The following is a 21,280-nucleotide window of genomic DNA, read 5'->3' as shown; positions in this document are numbered from 1 at the left end:
CTTTTGAAGGAGTTGTCCAGAATTAAAAAATGTCTGTTTTTTTATTAACAATAAATAAAGTAATATGGGCTAAATTGCAATAATGGTCACAACTTGTAGAATAAATCTAGTTGTGAGGAACAGAGAGCACAATAGGGTGATACCCTATGGAGGGAGAGTGGGTCAGTGCTGGTTATGCTCACCTGGTGAAGTTGTGACATTTGTATGTAGGCAAGAAGAAAAAGAGCTGCTGTTGCCCTGTGGCTGGTGGATAAATGTTACACGCGCGCTGCTAGATTCAGATAGGGACGAGACAGGTTACATGAATTCTTTGGAATCCTGGGGGAACCGTTATTCAGGGCGACCATAGACAATGTGCTGCAGCTTCTCTCAGGCACACAGGGGTATTGACCCTCAGGCACAGACACGTAACGTAGGCTGTTTCACTTGCTGACCAGACACACCTGACAAGAGTCCTCATAAATGGTAGAACAGTAACATTTAATAAGAAGTCGCACAGCCAGTGCAAGTTGAGTCTTATGAGGAACAGGCTCCAATGACAAACAGTACAGTTTCCTTAGTAGCACAGCAGTTCACAGTCTTCCCAGTAGTACAGGACAGCACAGTTCTAATGCAAAGGCACATTGATGAACACAGCATTCTTTACAGCACAGTGAGATGGAGGAGGGTGGGAGGCTTTGCTGAGGGAGATGATCCCTGTGACACCATTTCTTCCAGTCCTTATCTTTCTGCCTGACAATACTCTGCACTGCTAGTTCAGGAACTCTACCTGACCTGTGCTTAGCTTCACTCCCGACTTGAATCCTTTTCACTTGCAGGGGCGCTTCTGTGAGATACAGAACACACACACACCACCTTTCTCTTCGGCTCCAGCCAGACAGTAAATAACTTCCCCACAATCCCCCTGGGGCTCTGCTAAAACACTCCCTGTCTCCTGTGACTGTGTTAACCCCTCTAGTTGCTGGATGCTTCTGGATCACAATATTTCCTGTCTCATGTGCTTGTGTTACTTCTAATAGTTGCTGAATGCAACGTGTTTTATCCAGTTGGATAAAACACGGAAGGAGGGCTGCACTGCTGGACCAAGTTGATTCCTCAACAATGATGATAATAAAGCTTTTTTTCCACAATGCGTTTCAACACCGTATCTGTGTTTTTATCTAATGAAAAGAACAAATGTCATTTGTTTTTTTTCACTTGATAAAGACCCTGGTACGGCGTTGAAACGCATCGTGATATGAAACCTTATTATCAACATCATTGGTGAAGAAATGATTTACTCCAATAGCGCAGCCCACCTTATGTGTTTCATCCAAGTAGATCCAGTCACAACTTGTACACACCCATGCTGGGGTTTCAAGAAAATCATCTAAGGAGAACCTGTCCTCAGGATTTTATGCCCAAACTAATGGAATGTATGTAAATGTGCTTTAATGCTGATTAAATCCTTCCTTTTCTTGTACAGGGAAAATATGTATCTTTGAACCGTGTTAGCCAGTAGGTAGCAAAATATTTGGATTTGAGAGCCCTCAGTGGTTGACACCACTGAGGACTCTCAAATCTAAATCTTTTCCTTTTCTTGTACAAATCCGTTTTGCTGTTTTAGAGAAATCCATAGTTGAAATTGTATGTTAATGAGTTACAAGTGCAGTGGGTAGAGCCGCCCTTGCAGCTCTCCTGCTTCTCTGCCTTTTCCCTGCCCACAGCAGGTGGGGAATAGAGAGAGAGGCCGGAGAGCTGGAAGTGCAGTGCCTGCCCCACTGATAGTAAGAAAAAGGAAAGAGGGCACTCCTAAGTGCGACACCACTCGCACTGCCCAATTATGAAGGTGAGTGTTTGACTCACCTGGGGTGTTGTGCAGCAGGCACAACACTGATGTAAATGTAGCACTCAAGCTTCCATAGGCTCCTTCTACTTCCATGTAATACTGAGAGAAACAGTCAGGAATCAGATGGCCAAAGTAAAAGAAAAACACTGCCAGTAATCGGGAGATCAGAGGTGGCGTGGATAAAGGCAAGAATTTATTCAAACAATTCGTTCTGGAGACGGTCTGACTCCTTCATCAGGTATATAGAAAACAGGATACATTACATGTATCCTACTTTGATGCGCTAGCGTCATAGCCTTTAGTAATATCAGCCTGATACGTGTGTCCACGTTCTCTGATCAGTTCTTCGTGCATTCATTAACCACATATACTTTGGAATGTTTCAAGAATTCTTTTCCACCTAGACCATCAGAACAGTTCATTAATATGCATGAGTTGGCATTTTTACATCCATGTGGTGGCTCTTCTCCAAGGAAATTCACTATTGGACAAATATGACCTGTTTCTTAGCAACAACACACTTAATAAATCCATATCAATGGAGCCCTAATCTCAGCGGAGGTTATGATTAGCAGGAAAATATGGTATTTCAGTAGATACATACGGTATTCATGGACGTTTTGTGGTTTGCTTAAATAGAATCTACAGTTATTGCTACAGGACCCTGAAACTTTCTTTCCTGATCTCAAAGGACAAAATCTGATTTGGTCTTTGGCACTAAATATAGATTGAGGCTCTATTCACAGCGCTGAAATGTAGCTTAGAATAAGAAGGGAACTCTATCACATTTAATATAGATGTGTCAACTAGTGTTACTGTAACACCTTAAAAAAAAATAGGGTATTTAGTTACTTAAATGAATTATGAGCGGCGGCTCATTCAATGTGAATCAAATTTGTGTCAAATTTTTAGGAACTCACTGAACTTTGTCGAAATTAAGAAAAATTGCTATTCGCTTTGGCAAATCATCAAAAAATGGTGGCTACCATTTTACACAGTTGCAGAAGACTTTATCAGTAAGAGAAGGCTCACATGACCTCAGGCGTGGCTGGGCGGTCTTCCCCATAATGTCTTGCAGCTGTCACATCACATGGTATAGCATAGCCAATCAGGATGGAAAATCATAGCCTGTATAAAATCAGAGGAAGGGAATGCAGCTGCTATTTTGGATCAAAACTGAAGAGTGAGAGGATGTCACAGCTTAGCAATCGAGAAAGGGAGTCATAAAACATTAAACAAATTCTACATGTAGTGTGTTTTGAACGACGGTTGTTGTGCAGCATTTTTGTTTTCTACTTTTCTATCTGTAATCCAGATGTCTGAGGAAGGTCTTTTCAGGACTGAAATGTCATATATAACATTTTGGATTGCTTGAGATTAAAATACATTCTTTAGCATCTATTTTGGAGTTCCGAGTTGTTGTTTTTTTCTCTATTGGTCAGGAAAGTTATTTACTTTTTTTATATCTTGGACTTCCATTTCTTTTCCATTATTCTCATTTTCGAATGAAGACTATTTAGAAAGTTGCCCATTTTTGTACATAAGAAGCAAACAAACAATTAGAAAATCAGTGGAGTGGTGTTCTTTGACTTTCAACTAAAAAAAAAAAATGATATTACTTGTAACTGAGACGATCTGCCAGGCAGGGCCGAGCAGTTCATGGCACTTTGAGATAGATAATTTAAAATCCATTTATACTGTGCAGTATAAACAGGCTGCCGGTCACTTGACGAGCGAGGAAAACACTCTTTAGTCGGTGAGATGATCTTTTGATTTGCAGTTGACTGCAGCACATCGTCCTGCATAAGGCTAGGGTGACACAACAGTATTTTCTCTTATCCCAGAGAATCAGGCCAATGATGATGGTCACACTCTGGTCACACTCTGAAACTTTAAATAGAGTGTGATCTGATTTTCTCAGAATTGAGAAGATGGAGAATTTTTTTTCCCATTTCCTCCTAATCTGTCAGTTCATGAAAATTGGACCGCACTTGAATGTGCGGTCCGATTTTTTTTTTTCTTCATGATTGACTTGCATAGCCAAATGCGATCCGAATATCAGATGCAATTTGTGCATGCTACAGTTCTTTCCTCAGTCCGAGGAAAAAATCAGACGTGCACGGCCCCATAGATTAATATTGGTCTGAGTGGGATCTGATGATTTGCGCATTGCTTTCGAACCGAAAATACAATTGTCTGCACGAGTCGGTCTGTGTAAACAGGTTGTTAAATGACTGTCAACTGGCAAGCATGTTGCCGGATGTTTAACGCTATGCATCGCACTGTGTGAATGGACTCTTTAAGTGCTGTCTTCTCGCCAAGCCATTTGTAAATGACATGTTGCAAGTGAATGTTACTTTATTTTAAGATGGTAAGACTTTAAGTTCTTTGTTTCCCTTCGTTTAATAGCTGCATATCCAAAATGTAAAAATAAAACCCCTCCGATGCTGAACGCTGCATAAATATGGGTACAGTTTGTAGTCCGTATGACTGTTAACTGAAATGATGAAGTGTTGCTAAATTTATCGGAAATATGATGCCCATTATGTCTTTGCTTTTAATTACATTTTGTGACCTGACTGATGATTTCTGAATTATTAGATTATTTTTGCTGCAGGAGAATTTTGCCTTCGTTCTTCAGGCGGCTCTGATGTAATTGGATTAGCAGCCAGTACCACCCGGTTGACATTGCCAGCAATTCCCAGGCGTGTCCTGGCAAGCTATATTTCAGCACTGATAAACCATTTTAACAATTTGTGTACTAAGACCATCCTGGGCGTCTTTTTTATTCTCTATGTAAACACAAACTTATGCAAGCATATCTATCCATCCATCTATCCATCCATCCACACACATCATTTCTATGCAAAGTAGAATTTATAAAAAGTAATCCATATTTTATTTTTAGGTTATTAAGAAAGAAACTGGATTTTGGAGAGACTTTGGTTTTGGAATGACTTGTCAGTATCGCTCAGACTTTATTAACATAGGTAAGTTTTATATCCTACTCATTACTGCCATCTACTGGTTAGTTTTATATACATCTATACAGGATAGTCTAAAGCAGTTTGTTAGCTGTAATGGATTTGATAATATTTGCGAATTGTTCTTGGCTGAACCTGTATGCATTGTAGTATATGACTTATGACTATCCACAGTAGTAATTATTCTAATTCTTTCAACATCTGCTTGTAATGCATGGCAGGTTACTACTCGTCTGTGGAGAGTATATTCTGTGTTGCTTAGAATAGGAGGCTATGTACAAAATAAAACTGGGAATGGATGAATAGGAACTTCAAATATTATCAGAATTCTTTTCAATTGATTGAATCTAGTTTCTATAAAGTTATGATAGTGTAGTTAAAGGGGTTGTCTCAGGATAGGTGATAACTTGCCGATCGGTTGGTGCCAAATGCTGGGGCCTACACAGATTAGGCAAAACAGGGAATTTTTATTCCCAATGGGGAATTTTCATCCCCATTACAAAATGGACCACCAGGTTGGACATAATTTTCTATGGGACTGTCGGAAAAGCCGAGCGCAGCGCCCAATAGCCCTATAGAGTATGAATGGAGCACTATTCGAGCATGCACACCATTTTCTGCTTTGCTGATCGGTGTGGGTCCTAGCGGTTAGACCCCCATTATCAAAAAATGATCATTTATCCTGAAGATGGGTGATGACTTGTTATTACAGGACAATCTCTTTAATCCTAGAAACTATTCTCGTAATCTACGTTTTGTAGATTATTATTATTTATTATTATAGCGCCATTTATTCCATGGAGCTTTACATGTGAAAGTGGTATACATAGCACAAACAATTACAATAAATTTTGAACAATACAAGTCGGCAGATTGTACAACAGGAGCGAGGACCCTGCCCCCGAGGGCTCACCATCTACAAGGGATGGGTGAGGATACAGTAAGTGAGGGCACAGCTGGTCGTGCAGCGGTATGGTGGAGCGAGGGTTACTGCAGATTGTAGGCTTGTCAGAAGAGGTGGGTCTTCAGGTTCCTTTTGAAGGTTTCCACAGTAGGCGAGAGTCTGATGTGTTGGGGTAGAGAGTTCCAGAGTAGAGGAGATGCACGGGAGAAATCTTGTATGCGATTTTGGGAAGAGGAGATAAGAGGTGAGTAGAGAAGGAGATCTTGGGAGAATCGTAAGTTGCGTGTAGGTAAGTATCAGGAGACTAGGTCACAGATATATGGAGGAGACAGGTTATGGATGGCTTTGTATGCCATGGTTAGGGTTTTGAACTGGAGTCTCTGGGTAATGGGGAGCCAGTGAAGGGAGTGACAGAGAGGAGAGGCCGGCGAATAGCAGGGGGACAGGTGGATTAGTCGGGAAGCAGAGTTTAGGATAGATTGGAGGGGTGCTAGAGTGGTAGAAGGGAGGCCACAGAGCAGGAGGTTGCAGTAGTTGAGGCGGGAGATGATGAGGGCATGCAATAGTGTTTTTGCAGATTTGTGGTTGAGGAATGTGCGGATCCGGGAGATATTTTTGAGTTGGAGTTGGCAGGAAGTGGAAAGGGCTTGGATATGTGGTTTGAAGGATAGATTAGAGTCCAGGGTTACCCCGATGCAGCGAGCTTGCGGGACTGGGGAGAGTGGGCAGCCATTGACTTTGATGGATAGGTCAGTCGGGGGGTTGAGTGAGATGGTGGAAAGATGATGAATTCAGTTTTATCCATGTTAAGTTTTAGAAATCTGTCAGAGAAGAAGGATGAAATAGCAGACAGACATTATGGGATTCTGGTTAGTAGGGAGGTGATATGAGGTCCTGAGAGGTAGATCTGTGTGTCATCAGCATAGAGGTGATACTGAAAGCCATGGGACTCTATGAGCTGTCCCAGGCCGAAGGTGTAGATGGAGAAGAGCAGGGGTCCTAGGACTGAACCTTGGGGGACACCGACAGATAGGGGGCGAGATGAGGAGGTGGTGTGTGAGTGGGAGGCACTGAATGTTCGGTCTGTTAAATATGAGGAGATCCAAGATGGGGCCAATGCTTTGATGCTAAGAGAAGAGAGTGTCTGTAGTAAGAGGGAATGGTCCACTGTGTCAAAGGCAGATGACAGGTCCAGGAGGAGGAGGACAGTAGTGTCGCTTGAATTTGGCAGTTAGTAGGTTGTTGTTGACTTTAGTCAGGGCAGTTTCAGTGGAGTGGTGCGGTCGGAAGCCAGGTTGTAAGCGGTCAAAGAGGGAGCAGGAGGAGAGATGTGAGGACAGTTCAGAATGGACGTGTTGTTCCAGTAGTTTTGAGGCGTAAGGGAGAAGTGATATGGGGCGATAGCTAGACAAAGAGGATGGGTCAAGGGATGACTTTTTGAGGATGGGTGTGATCAAGGCATGTTTGAAGCAAGAGGGGAAGACACCAGTTGTTAGTGACAGGTTGAAAAGGTGGGTTAGGGTTGGGATGAAGACTGTAGTGAGGTTAGGGATGAGGTGGGACGGGACTGGGTCAAGTTCGCAGGTGGTGAGGTGTGATTTGGAGAGTAAAGAGGAGACTTGATTGTCCATAATGGTGGAGAAGCTGGTTTTGGAGGAGGATGGTTGAGTAGTTATGAGGAGGGGCTGTGGGGACTTTAGGCAAAAGCTTTGTCTGATGGTGTCTTCTGCTTGAAGAATAAGGCAAAGTCTTCGGCTGAGATGAGAGGAGAGGGAGGAGGTGCTGGGGGACGGAGGAGAGAATTGAAAGTGTTGAATAGCTGTTTAGGGTTGTGAGACAGGGAGGATATGAGGGATGAGAAGTAGGTTTGTTTTGCTGCAGTAAGTGTGGACATGAAAGAAGTGAGGGACTGTTTGAATGCGATGAAATGCTCGTTGGAGTAGGACCTTTTCCATTTCTGCTCAGCAACCCTGGAGGCCCTTCGCAGTTCTTTAGTCAGGTTGGTGTGCCAGGGTTGCCTGTTGAGTGGGCGAGCTGTGGTATGTCTGAGGGGGGCAAGCGAATTGAGAGCTGCAGCTGTTGTGATGTTATATAAAGTGGTAGCAGCATCTGCATCATGTAATGAACTTATGCCTGTGAGAGGGAGAAGGGATTCAGAGAGTGAGTGTAGGTCAAGGTGTTTGTGATTTCTGCAAGGGTGTGCAAGTTTGTGGAGTGGGGCTTGTGCACCTGGAGAGGAGAGGGAAGAGAATGTAAGTAGGTTGTGGTCAGAAAGAGGGAGAGGTGAGCTAGAGAGGTTAGATAGGGAACAGAGGCGAGTGAAGATGAGGTCCAGTGTGTGGCCATCTTTGTGAGTGGGGGCAGAAGACCATTGAGCAAGGCTGAAGGAGGAAGTGAGGGATAGAAGCTTGGAGACAGAGGAGTGGGAAGTGTCAATGGGGATGTTGAAGTCACCCATGATAGTGGGGATGTCAGCGGAAAGGAAATGGAGCAGCCAGGTGGTGAAGTGGTCAAAGGGGGCGGCCAGTTGGAGGTTGGGAGGAGTAAATGTGTGCACAGTGCACCTCAAAAGAGGGGAGAGTAATGGAAGGAGGCAGTGGGATTTGGGTGAAGGAGCAGTTATCTGACTGGAGAAAACCTACTCCTCCACCATGCTTGCCAATGGCGCAGGGTGTGTGAGAAAGATGGAATCCTCTGTACAAAAGTGCAGCTGGGGAGGCTGTGTCAGAGGGGGTGAGCCAGGTTTTGGTGATGCCAAGAAAGGAGAGTTTGTTAGTAATGAAAAGATCATGGATGTAGGAAAGTTTGTTGCAGACGGAGCGAGCGTTCCATAGAGCTCCTGTTTGTGGGGCTGGGGAAACGAGGGCTGGACGGATGGGTATAAGGAAAGAACGGTTGTGAGAGTTTGTGACAGATCGTGGATAGAAGGCGGAAGTGACTGTGGGGATGTGTTGAAGAGGGCCAGGATTTGGAGAGATATTGCCGGCAGTCAGAAGGAGCAGGGAAAGCGTTAGCAGGTGGGAGCAGGAGAGGCCATGAGGTGGCTGTCTGTGTTTGGAGACACAGGAGTGAATAATGAGGAATAGTTCTGAGGAGGAAGTGAGATGAATGGGGAGGATGGAGGGAGAGATGAAGAGTTCCTTACTAGGTATAGGGATTAGGGGGGTTAGTAGAAAGTGAAGGTGCAGTACTGTAAATATTTTGTATACTTGAATCTCCTTTATGACTGTTACAAATGGCACAATACAACCCATTAATGGATTCAATTTAAAAGCGTTATCCAGGACTTTTATTATTTTTACTCATGGAGCTAAGAAGTAACATGCAGATTGTTGCTAACTTCCTGCCTGTTCTGCCCGGCGCTGATCTCTGCTGCTTCAGAACGGTCATGGATTGCTCCTGTTGGCGATTTTTCGGCTTTACGCTGACGTCACTTTGACAAAGCAGCTGCTTCTCTTCCGCCCTGCTCTGTTAATGAGGCGTGGCTGCTGATGTCATGCTGATTGACAACCAGCTCCCTGCTGCAGAACTATGGAAGACAAGAAGAGGAAGAGCTGCTCTGCTGACAATAGGTGAAATGAAGCAGAAGACTCACTGGCTGAGCTGGCAGACCTTGTCCCCATGCAAGACAGGCAGGCAGTTAGCAACAACCTGGTTGTTTGTTTCTAGCCCCATACACAAAAATAATAAAAGTCCTGGATAACCCCTTTTAAGTCATATTCTGTCAAATATATGTCAAATAATAACATTCATTAATTTGGTAATTTCTGACCAACTCATACATGTTATGGCAATATACAGAAGACTTACACATTTGTGTTGCACAGATTAAAATTGTGTCATCCATAGTCTATCAGCCTATTCTGGACCTCCATGTGCTTTTTTGATTTTATATAGTGGCACATAGATATATTTTTTTCATAGATGTATACCATTTAGTATTGTTATGTAGAATTCTTGCTTCAGTCTACTTCTATGTGTCTCATTGAGGTACCATACTTTGGGACATGGAGTGCCTACATATCTGGAATGAGGGTCTGTATGGACTCCTAATTACTAACATTAGTAGGTACCTTTTTTTGGAGGCATAAGAACATTTTAAGTCCCATCTAGGAAGCTAACCATCCCAAACAAAAACCATTCATTTTTGGCTGGTCTGCACTTTTCAGCTAGAGAAAGCCCACAATTTAACTGAATTGTATCCAAAAAATAGGGACACTCCTGGCATAGTGGGATAATTATATATATATATATATGATATAATATTACATATATATTATTATATCTCACATGCACACACTTTTAGATTTATTTTAGATGACTCCGGGCACACATTTTGAGGGGAAAAAAAAGGGTGGTCAATGTTTAAACAGCATGTCTTGATCTCTACATACCTGCAAAGATCCAAATGGTTCCATTGGTGACGAGCACTTAGTGCAAGAAACCTATTGCATGTTGCTAAAATACAATTATTGTTTTGCCTTTAATTTAAAGTTAGTATAAAAATAGATATAGATTTACATAATTTATAATGAGAAAGGTCTCAGATTATTCTATTGAACATCATACTAACTTGATTTTTTGCCTCAGGTGGTTTTGATCTGGATATCAAGGGTTGGGGTGGAGAAGATGTTCATCTATACCGCAAATACCTTCACAGCAACCTTATTGTAATCCGAACACCCGTGAGAGGTCTCTTCCACCTATGGCATGAAAAGCGCTGTATGGATGAGCTGACACCAGAGCAATACAAGATGTGCATGCAGTCAAAGGCTATGAATGAGGCTTCTCATGGACAGCTTGGCATGCTGGTCTTCAGACATGAAATTGAGGCACACCTTCGTAAACAGAAGCAAAAGTTCATTGTGAAGAAATCCTGAGACAAGATGCACTGTGTTTATTACTAGGGTCTTATCAAAGCTGCTGAAGAGGAAAAGGTCAATGAGTCTGTGAATGCGGAATAGGGGCAGTAGATGGACGTGCTGCATTTCAATGGTCCTTCTGGATACAGCAAGAGGATGGGTGACTTAAGAAACCAGATGGGACAGGGCTGACCCTGCAAATGCGTTTTCAGATTTATAAATTTACAAAATGCAAGATGCAAATCAAGAAATCATTTGATGTTCCTATGTACTGTAACAAACAAATAAATCTGACATTGTTTATTAAAAAAGGAAGCTTTTTGGTTCCCAATGCGATTGAATGTACAGTTTTTCTGAATCTAGATTTCAGAGATTATTTTTTTAAATGTTACCATATTGCTGCAACATCTGAAGCCAAATATTGGAAGCCATATGAAACGAGTAATTCTGGAGTGTTTCTCAAAATGCTGAATACAAGAATATGCCTGAATATCCCTTGATACAACAATGACAGACTCCCATTGTGCTGTAAATGCTCATTTGGTAGAGGTTTTTTGCATTGTCTTGATTTGTATTGAAATGTGAGTGATGAATTGTTACGCCACAAAAGCACAAATTACTGTATTTTATAATTCATGAGGTTCTTAAGTTATATTTTTACACATGTGGGGCGCACAACATATTCTTTAAATAACATTGTTTTTATGGATGAAGAGTTGGGTTCTGGGGGTGGCTAGACCAGTTCATATGTCTGAACGCAGCTTTATGGACAGATAAAAAGATAATTATACTGTGACATTGCACAGAATATATCCATTATTCTCTGACAATACGTAAACCCCAGGGAGAAGTGAATCCTGTACTTACGAGGCTATTATTATTATAAATCCTGCTGGTCCACATTTCTCAAAGGGTTCTTGTGTGCAGAACTGAGAATTCCTGACTGATGCTCAGGACAGAGATGAAAGGTCGAAGCTTAGCACTCAAAGCGAATCTGTTTTTTTGTTATATAATAGGAGAGCAACATGATGCAGGGTCTGAGATATCCAGGGATATATCACTTGTAGGGCTGCTTGCTGTCATTTTGCTACAATCCCTGTTTTATCTGCTGCAGATCTAGCAGTGCTCAGAATACTGAGCTCTGTATAAACCCGCCCACTCTACTGATTCTGTGTACACTGTATATTGGCAGAAAGCTGCTAATCAGTGGCGAGGGTATGGTTTTAGAGAGTAGTGACCGGGAGGCATGGATGCCTAATCCTTAAGTGATAAGCTGATAGAACACTGATTTTATTGAAACAACAACACAAAACCTACGAACTGACGTCACTGGAATCAGGCTTTCAACACCTACATCATGCTGCTCTCAGATTACATAACAAAAAGCTGCTGACAGAATCCCTTTTAAGTATTCACTGATTTTTTTTGTTTTTGTTTTATAAAGATTCGTTTTGCTACATGCAATCTACATAACAACTTGGTGGAGTAATGCATTACCCACCCAAAATGTCCATCAGCATTTCTGTATGTTTTTTTTTTAAGATATTTAGACCTACGTGACGACACATGTACGTTGGTATTATGAAATGTAAAACAAGAAATACTAGTATGTCATGGATAATAAGCATCTTGTAACACAATAAGGATTAGGCAGCTTTTCATGTCGTTTTACCAATATATAAAAGTTCAGCAAAAGACTATTCAAATTTTTAAATAAGAGAATGAATGGGCAACTTTACATCAAAAGGACACAGGGGTACTGCGAATGTGCAAACTACAAATGCTATAGGAAGTCAAAGAACACCTTAAATAGGTGCACACAGACACACGCTGACAATGTCAGACTTTATTCAATGCAGTAAAAACCACAGTCAACTAATAAAAAACCTTTATAAATAAACATACTGTATACCAAGAGTCCACTGAAGATGGTAATGGTCCCAATTCACGATTTAGACATACCAGGTAAAGAAAGTAGTCATAGGATAATCTAAAGTAACTAAACAATTAATCAGAAAAAGTTTATCGAATGTACTCCATCCAGCAAAGAAGCACCTGCATATATCCCAATAATGCAATCTACTGCTTGTATATAATAAGAAGCATACCATTTTGCATGAATTTGTTTATATCATTTCCTAATGTATAGTAACAAGAATTCAAAATCCCAATTCAAAAAGAAATTCGGGGTGAAAACCATCGAGGGGTAAGAATATACATGACCCAAGATACTGCAGTGAAAAAGTCCTCATGTGTACTAATGCCATCTAATCCAGCGTACTTGTCTTATTAGCTGGAGGAGTATTGCATTAAATTGTACCAATCATCTTGAAAAATGCTAGTTTATCTGCAGTTATAGGATTGATCCCCGGGAAAATAGCTTTCCAATGCTACCCGGGCACCTGACTGGAAATGCAGCTACTGGGAGAAAATGAAGTCATTTCCTCCAGAGACCAGCCGGCTTTCAGTCATGAGGGTGGTGCAGGGAGCGATTACTGTCATGGCTCACAGCACCGCTCACTATATTGTCAGCCGCGGCTGTAATCACTCCCTGACACTTTGATTGACGGCTGGCTCTGCAGTGTCTATGCACAGCAAGCTGTCAATCAAGGTCCCGGGGCATTCTTACAGCTGCCAATCACCGTATAGTGAGCTGTGACTGAAGCTGCTCCGTGCATGCCAGTATAGTGAGGGGTGCTGTGATTGACAGTAATCGCTACCTGCACTTGCCCCTATGACTGAAAGCTGCCGGTTACCGGGAGAAATACCTTTATTTTCTCCCAATAGCTGTGCTTTCAGTAAGCCGGCCGGGCAGCGTTGTAACACTATTTACCTGGAGATTAACCCTATATCTGCTGGCAAATAGCATTTTTCAAGGTGACAAGTTCCCTTTAAAGTATTGCACATAACCTATACATTTTGGGTGTACACCTATTCAGTGTGTTCTTTGGCTTCTGCTTATTTCTTGGCTGTATTAATACATTTCTGGGAGTTAGACACCTTTTTCTGCAGATGAGAATATTTGATGTGGAACTAGAGTTGTTGCACCGATACACAAATTTAATGACTGTTTTCCCAGTAACAACTTGTGTTGGATTTTGATCTACTTGCTTCAGCAAATCAGCTGTGTGCAGAGAAGATTATTTCCTACATATCACAAATATATATGTAGGCACTATAAATTCACATACATGTGAAAGCTAGTGGCAGACATTTATGGCACATCTACCAAAAAGTCCATGGAGCGGTTTTTAATACTCGAAAAGCCATGGAGAAAGCCCCGCTCGCATAACCACCACCACACCACTAACCATGGCCTTGAGTCATTTATGGAGTAACCCGTGGATATGATTGTTTTGATCAATGTCAAGATCTACTGTAATTCGCACGAAAATATCAAAAACTTTATCATGGCCCAAGTACCTGGTATTAAGACATTGTGCCAGCCTGGCTGATCAAATGAAGAGCCAGGAATGCCAGGAGATTAGAGGGAATTCGTAGGTTTCCCGTCCTGTGGTCACAGATTGATTCTCCCCTCTCTAGATGTGATGCTTCTCTAAGAAAAAGTACTTCTATAATACTTGTTATAATAGAACATACTACAATATTTTTCCTTATTGATTCCTATGAAAAAAAATAAAAAATTCTCTATTTGAAATTGGGGTTATTTTATAGGTCCATTGATTTTTGTGAGTGCCTTACAACAAATCCATACCAAAAGTGTACATTATATGGATGTTCTACATGAGACCTTATTCTGTAAGTTCGTCTTTGGACCCATTGTAGATGGTTACAAATTTTAATTTGGTAATTATTTTATACAGTATTACAAAACCATTTGCTTTGTGATCCAAGGCATTATATGATGACATATGATGTGCATAAGGATCACTGCTCTATAATGACTGAAGATTTTAGGATGCTTATGATATTAAAGGGGATGTCCAGTCCAAATCGATAAGTCTACAGTGACTTTGTGTAACTGCAGACTTGTGAATCCCACCCACCCCCCAGTGCACACCGGTTTCTGAGCCAGGACGTATTTCTGAGCCAGGATGCATTATACATACTCCCGGCCACAGCCCGTCCAGTGGGTGCAGCCTCGGTCCATACACTTGTATTGAGCGAGGCCGTGACCTCTAGTCGGCCACACCCACTGGACAGCCGCATCAGCAGTCGGGCGCAGCCTTGCTCCTTACAAGTGTATGGAGTGAGGCCGTGCCCACGAGACGGGCTTTGGACAGGAGTATGTATACCTCATACATACCCTCCGATCCCGGCTCATAAACCGGTGAATCCTCGCAGCGCACAGTGCGTGCGCTGGTGGGATTCATAAGTCTGCAGTCACACAGAGTGACTGCAGACTTATCAATTTGGACCGGACAACTGCTTTTAAGGTGACGCTCAAAATTGTAAATGAACAATTTTACATGTGCTTGATGGTTTTCATGAACAGCAAAATATCTCCTGTAAAACCTGAATACTTTTTCTAATTTTGTACAACACCTTTAGAAGCTTTAGCTTATTTGCTTAGTTGTCCAGTGCGTTGTACTCCTTCTTTCTATCTACCACTATGTGGTATGAATTATCTATTGCCAAGTGCTGGCCTGGGATAATTGAGGCGCTTATGGAAAATATGTACTAAAACTGTATAAAAATTAGACAATGTAGTTGTCTTACTTTAGCATTTTTGGTGAAATAATTTTGGGAGTAATTTGGTGCATTTTAAGAAGTATGGTAAATCTGCCTTAGGCCACGACCCCACTATCAGTGTTTGGTCAGTATTCGGTCAGTATTATTTCTCAGGAGTGGGAGACAAAACCAGGTGAGGAACAATCAGAGAAAAGGTATAATAGAAACAAGTCACCAATTCTGCATTTATCACCCACTCCTGGTTTTGTCTCCCACTCCTGAGAAACAATACTGACTGAATACTTAGCAAATACTGATAGTGGGGCTGTGGCCTTATTGTGTATAAAGTGGTTAGTCCTAGCCTCCTTTGCCCTTGGTAAATTCTTGGTATATTATTTATGTATTATTTCACCATTGAAACACACTTTGACCGTAATTAATCAGTTAGATTTCTGGCATAAAATACATTTTAAGTTTCAAAGCTTCTCAAAAAAATGTATGACTTTTGACGCTTTCACTCCAGTCCTGGCTAGATCTGACAAAGTGGGTGAAGCTGAGACTGGTGGGGTACACGGAGGCGCACTCCAGTGATAAGATGCACTTAAATTATTAAGTTGCAAGTACCTCTTAATGAATTCTGCATATCTTATTCCTGCAAGCCCATCATTAAGACTTTCGTACGAAACTCCAGTCTTAAAGAATCCGGCCCTTAGTGTTTTAAAATTTAAGCAAAATGAAATGTATGACTACATCTCTAATTAATAATATGTCAAAATTTCTTTCAAAAAAAAAAAAGAAGCAAATTGGCAGTAAAGGTCACTTAAATGGGTTTTTTCTTTATTAATTGAGCCAATACTCAATCTCCGGTTCAACTTGATGAAGTAACTTAAAAAAAAAAAGAAGTAAATGTACCTTTTAAAAGTAAAGGTTTAATGTCTTCCTACAATACAGCAAGTCCAGTTTAGTAACTTTTTTTTTAAGGATGTTCTTATTAGGCTTCAGCATTTGCTTGTCAAGAATCATGCTAAAAATTAGAGACTTGTGTACAAATGTATACTTTTCCCTTTGTAAAAATGGCCATGGTCAAAAATACACATGGTTGTCAAGCGTTTACTGCTAACGGTAATCACGACGAAGTGAACTTCTGCTTGTATTTTTGCAATTTTTCCTTGTATAATTGTACAAAATTGTAAAATAAATATAGAGGAAAAATATATTTTTACGAATGAATCAATTATCTCTACAATCAACTCTGTTTTTTACTACCGTAATGAAATCAGTAATGGTATAATGCAGGTTGCCATATTCTTTTAAATTAAATAAATAAAAAAAAAAAAATGATAAAAAGCTTTATATACTCAGTGTTGATATCTGAAAATGTTGCTTTAATTATGCATTAATAATTTATTTTTTTCAGTTAAACAGCTCCCCATACATGTGTGATAAATGCTGGTGTAGAACGTTTATCCCGTGGCTGGGCGGTCGCCCAGTGCAAATGTTTTTAATTTAAACTTAAATATAAGTAACTTATACATGACTGAAAGTGTCCACTCATTTAATGCAATAAATTCAGTTTATTTGATTTTGTGTGTTGGGCTGCTGTCTTTATTTATGTTTAAGATTTTGTCAAAATTAAAGGGAATCTGTCACCAGATTTTTGCCACCTAACCTGAAAGCTGCATAATATAGAGACAGAGACCTTGATTCCAGTGATGTTAGTACTCAACTGCTTGCTGTAATTTTGTTAAAATCACTGTTTTATAAGCAGGAGATTATCATTAGAGAATTAGTAGACCTGCTGCCAGGTAGTCATTCATATTCATAGGCTCTGTATAACCCCTCCCCCACCACTGATTGGCAGCTGTTTGGCAGCTTTTTGCCTATGCACAGTGTACAGAGAAAACTGCCATTCAGTGGTGTGGGCTTGGTTATACAGAGCTCAGGATTCAGAGAACTTGTAGATATGCAGCAGATAAAACAAATATTTTATCAAAACTACAGCAAACAGCCCAATAAGTGATACAGTGTCTTGCGAAAGTATTCACCCCCTTGACTTTTTAGCCATTTTATTACATTACAACCTGTGCTTAAATATTTTTGTAATCTGATTTGTGTGTGATGCATCAGCACTAAATAGTCTAAGTTGGTAAAGTGAAGTTTCTGGTGCTAGCAATTACCTTCATAAGTCACATGCTTGGTGAAAGGAAGTCCACCTGTGTGCAATCTTAAGTGTTACATGGCCTGTCAGTATATACACACCTTTTCTGAAAGGCCACAGAGGCTGCAACACCACTAAAGGGGTTGTCAGGTCAGAAGTGATCAGTCTGCAGTCACTCTGTGTGACTGCAGACATATGAATCCCCCAGCGCAGATACTGTGCACTGCGGGGATTCGCCGGTACAAGACCAGGGACCGAAGGCTATGCATATGTTATACATACCCCCGGGCATTCAGCGCCGCCTCTCTTCATTCACTTGTATGCAGCGAGGCCATGCCCTATCTAGTGACGTGGACGGCCAGTAGGGTCAGTGTGGAGGGCGAAGCCACGCCCACTGGCTGGGGGTATGTATAACATAGCGGTGGGCAATTAATTTTCCCGAGGGGCCACATGAGAGACTGTGATAGTTGTGGAGGGTCGAACCAATAGGCTGAAATTAATTCTGCTCCATATTAATATCAATATATTAATTATAATTATTATATTAATTATATTAATATTAATTGCATGACTTAATATTGAGCAGAAGTATGCTGACATCCCCCTATATACCATTTGAACCCGAATACAGTCCCTTCTATATACCGTATGAGCCCCATAGCCTTCCCACGTCCAGCATGAGAGCCCCAAACAGCCTCCCCAAGTCCAGCATGACACACCCATAGCCTCCCCATGTCCATCAACAGACCCCCCACAGCCTCCCCATGTCCTGCAACCGACCCCTCTACCAATGCAGTCAGTGGCTCAGCGGCGCGCACATGGAGAAAGGGTCAGGCAGCGGTGACAGCGGGGGGGAAGGCATGGTGCGGTCCGTGGGCCACGTCTCGGTCCATGAAACATACCTGGCAGCCTCCTTGCATAGTGGTCCATCTCCCACTGTGCAAGAGCGCGCACTTGATCTCCAGTCCAGTCTGCTAGCCTGGCTTCCCTCCATGCCGTCTGCTTGCCTCTGTTTCTGCTGCTTAAGGGCAGTGCCCGATCACTTCCTGCTTCTTGTAGCTGCTGCAGGCACACCCCTTGTGCGTCCTCAGCCTATTGCTGTCTGTCACCTGGTATTTAACCCAGCTCCTCCCTGGAATCCATGCCTGAGCATTGTGTTCTGTCAGTTGGCTTCTGGTCGCTGACATGCCAGGTCGCGTCTATGTTTCCTGCCTATCGGTATCAGTTCCCGTGTCTGAACTGTGCCCTCTAGCCAGCTGTCTGTCTGCCTTCCTGAAGCTGTATTTCCAGGCCTGTCTGCACACGCTCCTAGCCTGTTCATCTCGCCCTCTGGGGGCCGCATACCCAGACTCGTTCCTGTATTTGTTGCAGTACAGTTCCTGTCTGAACTGTCTCCTAGCTTTCTACCTGTTTTGTCTTTATGTCCGTTTGTTCCCTTTTTCTGCAGTGTCTGAACCAGCACTTGGCTTTACCTAGGCTCGTTCCTGCATTTTGTTGCAGTAACTGTTCTTGTCTGAACTGTCTCCTAGTTTCTTATGTTTTGCCTTTATGTCCGTTTGCTCCCTTTTTCTGTAGTGTCTGAACCTGCACCTAACTCCTTCTCGTTGTCGCTGTACTTCCGTTTGTGAGTTGGAGTCCTCTCGCTATATCTTTGCAAGTATCTAGTGTGTATCTGGTTCTGCCTTTCTTTCTGTTCCGTGTGAACAGAGCCCTGTCCCCTTGGCTTTGTCTTTGTTTTCCTCTTCGGCGATTTATCTCAGCCCTGTCCACCGCGTCTGCGGTTTTGCTCTGCTCAGCCTTGTCTACCGTGTCTGCGGTTTTGCTCTGCTCAGCCTTGTCCACCGCGTCTGCGGTTCTGCTCTGCTCAGCCTTGTCTACCGCGTCTGCGATTCTGCTGTGCTCAGCCTTGTCCACCGCATCTGCGGTTCTGCTGTGCTCAGCCTTGTCCACCGCGTCTGCGGTTCTGCTATGCTCAGCCTTGCCTACCGCGTCTGCGGTTCTGCTCTGCTCAGCCTTGTCTACCGCGTCTGCGGTTCTGCTCTGCTCTGCCTTGTCTACCGTGTCTGCGGTTCTGCTCTGCTCAGCCTTGTCTACCGCGTCTGCGGTTCTGCTCTGCTCAGCCTTGTCCACCGCATCTGAGGTTCTGCTCTGCTCAGCCTTGTCTACCGCGTCTGCGGTTTTGCTCTGCTCAGCCTTGTCCACCGCGTCTGCGGTTTTGCATTGCTCAGCCTTGTCCACCGCGTCTGCGGTTTCGCTCTGCTCAGCCTTGTCTACCGCGTCTGCGGTTCTGCTCTGCTCAGCCCTATCTACCGCGTCTGCGGTCTCACTCTGCTCTGACCCTTTGCTCGCTGCTCCGGCAGTCTCGCTCTGTTCTGACCCTTTGCTTGCTGCTCCGGCAGTCTCGCTCTGCTCTGACCCTTTGCTCGCTGCTTCGGCAGTCTTGTCCTGCTCCTCTCTCGCTCACCGCTCCAGGCGGCCTCGTCTTGTTCTGCTCTTGCTCGCCGCTCTGGGCGGCCTCACTCTACTGTTTGTCCACCGCATCTGCGGTTCTGTTCCTGAGTCCCAGTCTGTACTGGGTCCTATCCACTCGGTGCTCCAACCTGTCGTACCTGCCAGTACCTCCCTGCCTGCATACCAGTCGTGCTTACCAGCATCCGCCAGTCTGCATACCAGCCGTGTCTGCCTATACCCAGCAGTCTGTGTGCCAGCCTAACCTGCCTGTTCCTGTATTCCCCTGTGTGGATCAACAGCCGTGTCCGGGGTCTGTCCTGGAATAGCACCTGGTCTCTCTGCTCGGTTCCTCCTTAGTGCACTGGCGTCGTATGCCATTGTGCGACCCTGGTCGGATCGGGTGGATACTTAGTTACGCCCCTCCAGGCATTCACTCTCCGGCACGGTCCAGTGGAATCACTACATATACACGCACACGCCACTCAGCCCGGGCGTGTGCATTACAGTCCGCACTTTGCCCAGGTCTGGTATAACACATATATACTAGTGTTGAGCGAGTATGTTCTGTTAACCCTTTCGGCGAGAAATGCTCCGGCCGAGCACCGAGTAGTTACAGCTGCTCGGTGTTATGTTTAAATCACTCCCGTGTGCATGATTTGCGACTGTTTGACAGCTTTATTACATGTGAGGAATGATTGTTTCTTTTGCATTCCTCACATGTAATAAAGCTGTCAAACAGTCGCAAATCATGCACACAGGAGTGATTTAAACATAACACCGAGCAGCTGTAACTACTCTGTGCTCGCCCGAGCATACTCGCCGAGAGGGTTAACAGAACATACTCGCTCAACACTAGTTAACAGAACATACTCGCTCAACACTACTGTTAACCCTTTCGCCGAGTATGCTCGGGCGAGCACCGAATAGTTACAGCTGCTCGGTGTTATTTTTAAATCACTCCCGTGTGCATGATTTGCGACTGTTTGACAGCTTTATTACATGTGAGGAATGCAAAAGAAACAATCATTCCTCACATGTAATAAAGCTGTCAAACAGTCGCAAATCATGCACACGGGAGTGATTTAACCCCTTCCCAACCCGTGTCACAGCATCTGTGACATGGAAATCGGTGCGTTCCCGACCCATGTCACAGCGTCTGTGACATGGTGGGATCGCGCCCCTGCAGCGCGTGCGAGCGGGGTCACTCAGATGTCACAGTTGCTGATGCAACTAGACAACCTGAAGTTGACCCCATGGGGGGTGGATTAACCCCCCCCGTGCCTAGGACCCCTCCGATTGGCAGTTTCACTTTCACTTTTAGTGAAACTGCCAATCGGAATGAATGAAATATTTCACCAATGAAAATTGGTGAAATATTTACAATCTGGGCATGGCCTGATGCTTATAGCATCAGCCATTGGCCTGAGGGGAGTGTCACCTCTGTCCCCCCCCCCGATCTGA

The 21,280-nt window shown here is 43.2% G+C and overlaps 1 protein-coding gene across 6 annotated transcripts in view; it reads left to right on the top strand.

Annotated features, from left to right (window-relative positions):
- Window positions 1-16,753, top strand: part of CSGALNACT1 (chondroitin sulfate N-acetylgalactosaminyltransferase 1) — a 420,793-nt gene extending 404,040 nt beyond the window's left edge. For all 6 annotated transcript variants that reach the window (XM_073636981.1, XM_073636978.1, XM_073636980.1 and 3 more), the window contains 2 exons: window positions 4,737-4,818; window positions 10,307-16,753. In XM_073636981.1, coding sequence (XP_073493082.1) covers window positions 4,737-4,818; window positions 10,307-10,596 — 372 coding nt within the window. In that variant the 3' untranslated portion in view covers window positions 10,597-16,753. The remainder of the gene's footprint in view (window positions 1-4,736; window positions 4,819-10,306) is intronic.
- Window positions 16,754-21,280: the final 4,527 nt, after the last annotated feature.

Source organism: Phyllobates terribilis, unplaced genomic scaffold (genome assembly GCF_046119375.1).
Source record: "Phyllobates terribilis strain yellow unplaced genomic scaffold, ASM4611937v1 Scaffold_1__5_contigs__length_1240528914, whole genome shotgun sequence".
In the NCBI taxonomy this organism is placed as follows: Eukaryota; Metazoa; Chordata; class Amphibia; order Anura; family Dendrobatidae; genus Phyllobates; species Phyllobates terribilis.
Note: the sequence above shows the minus strand (reverse complement) of the source record. Positions and strands in the feature narration are given on the sequence as shown.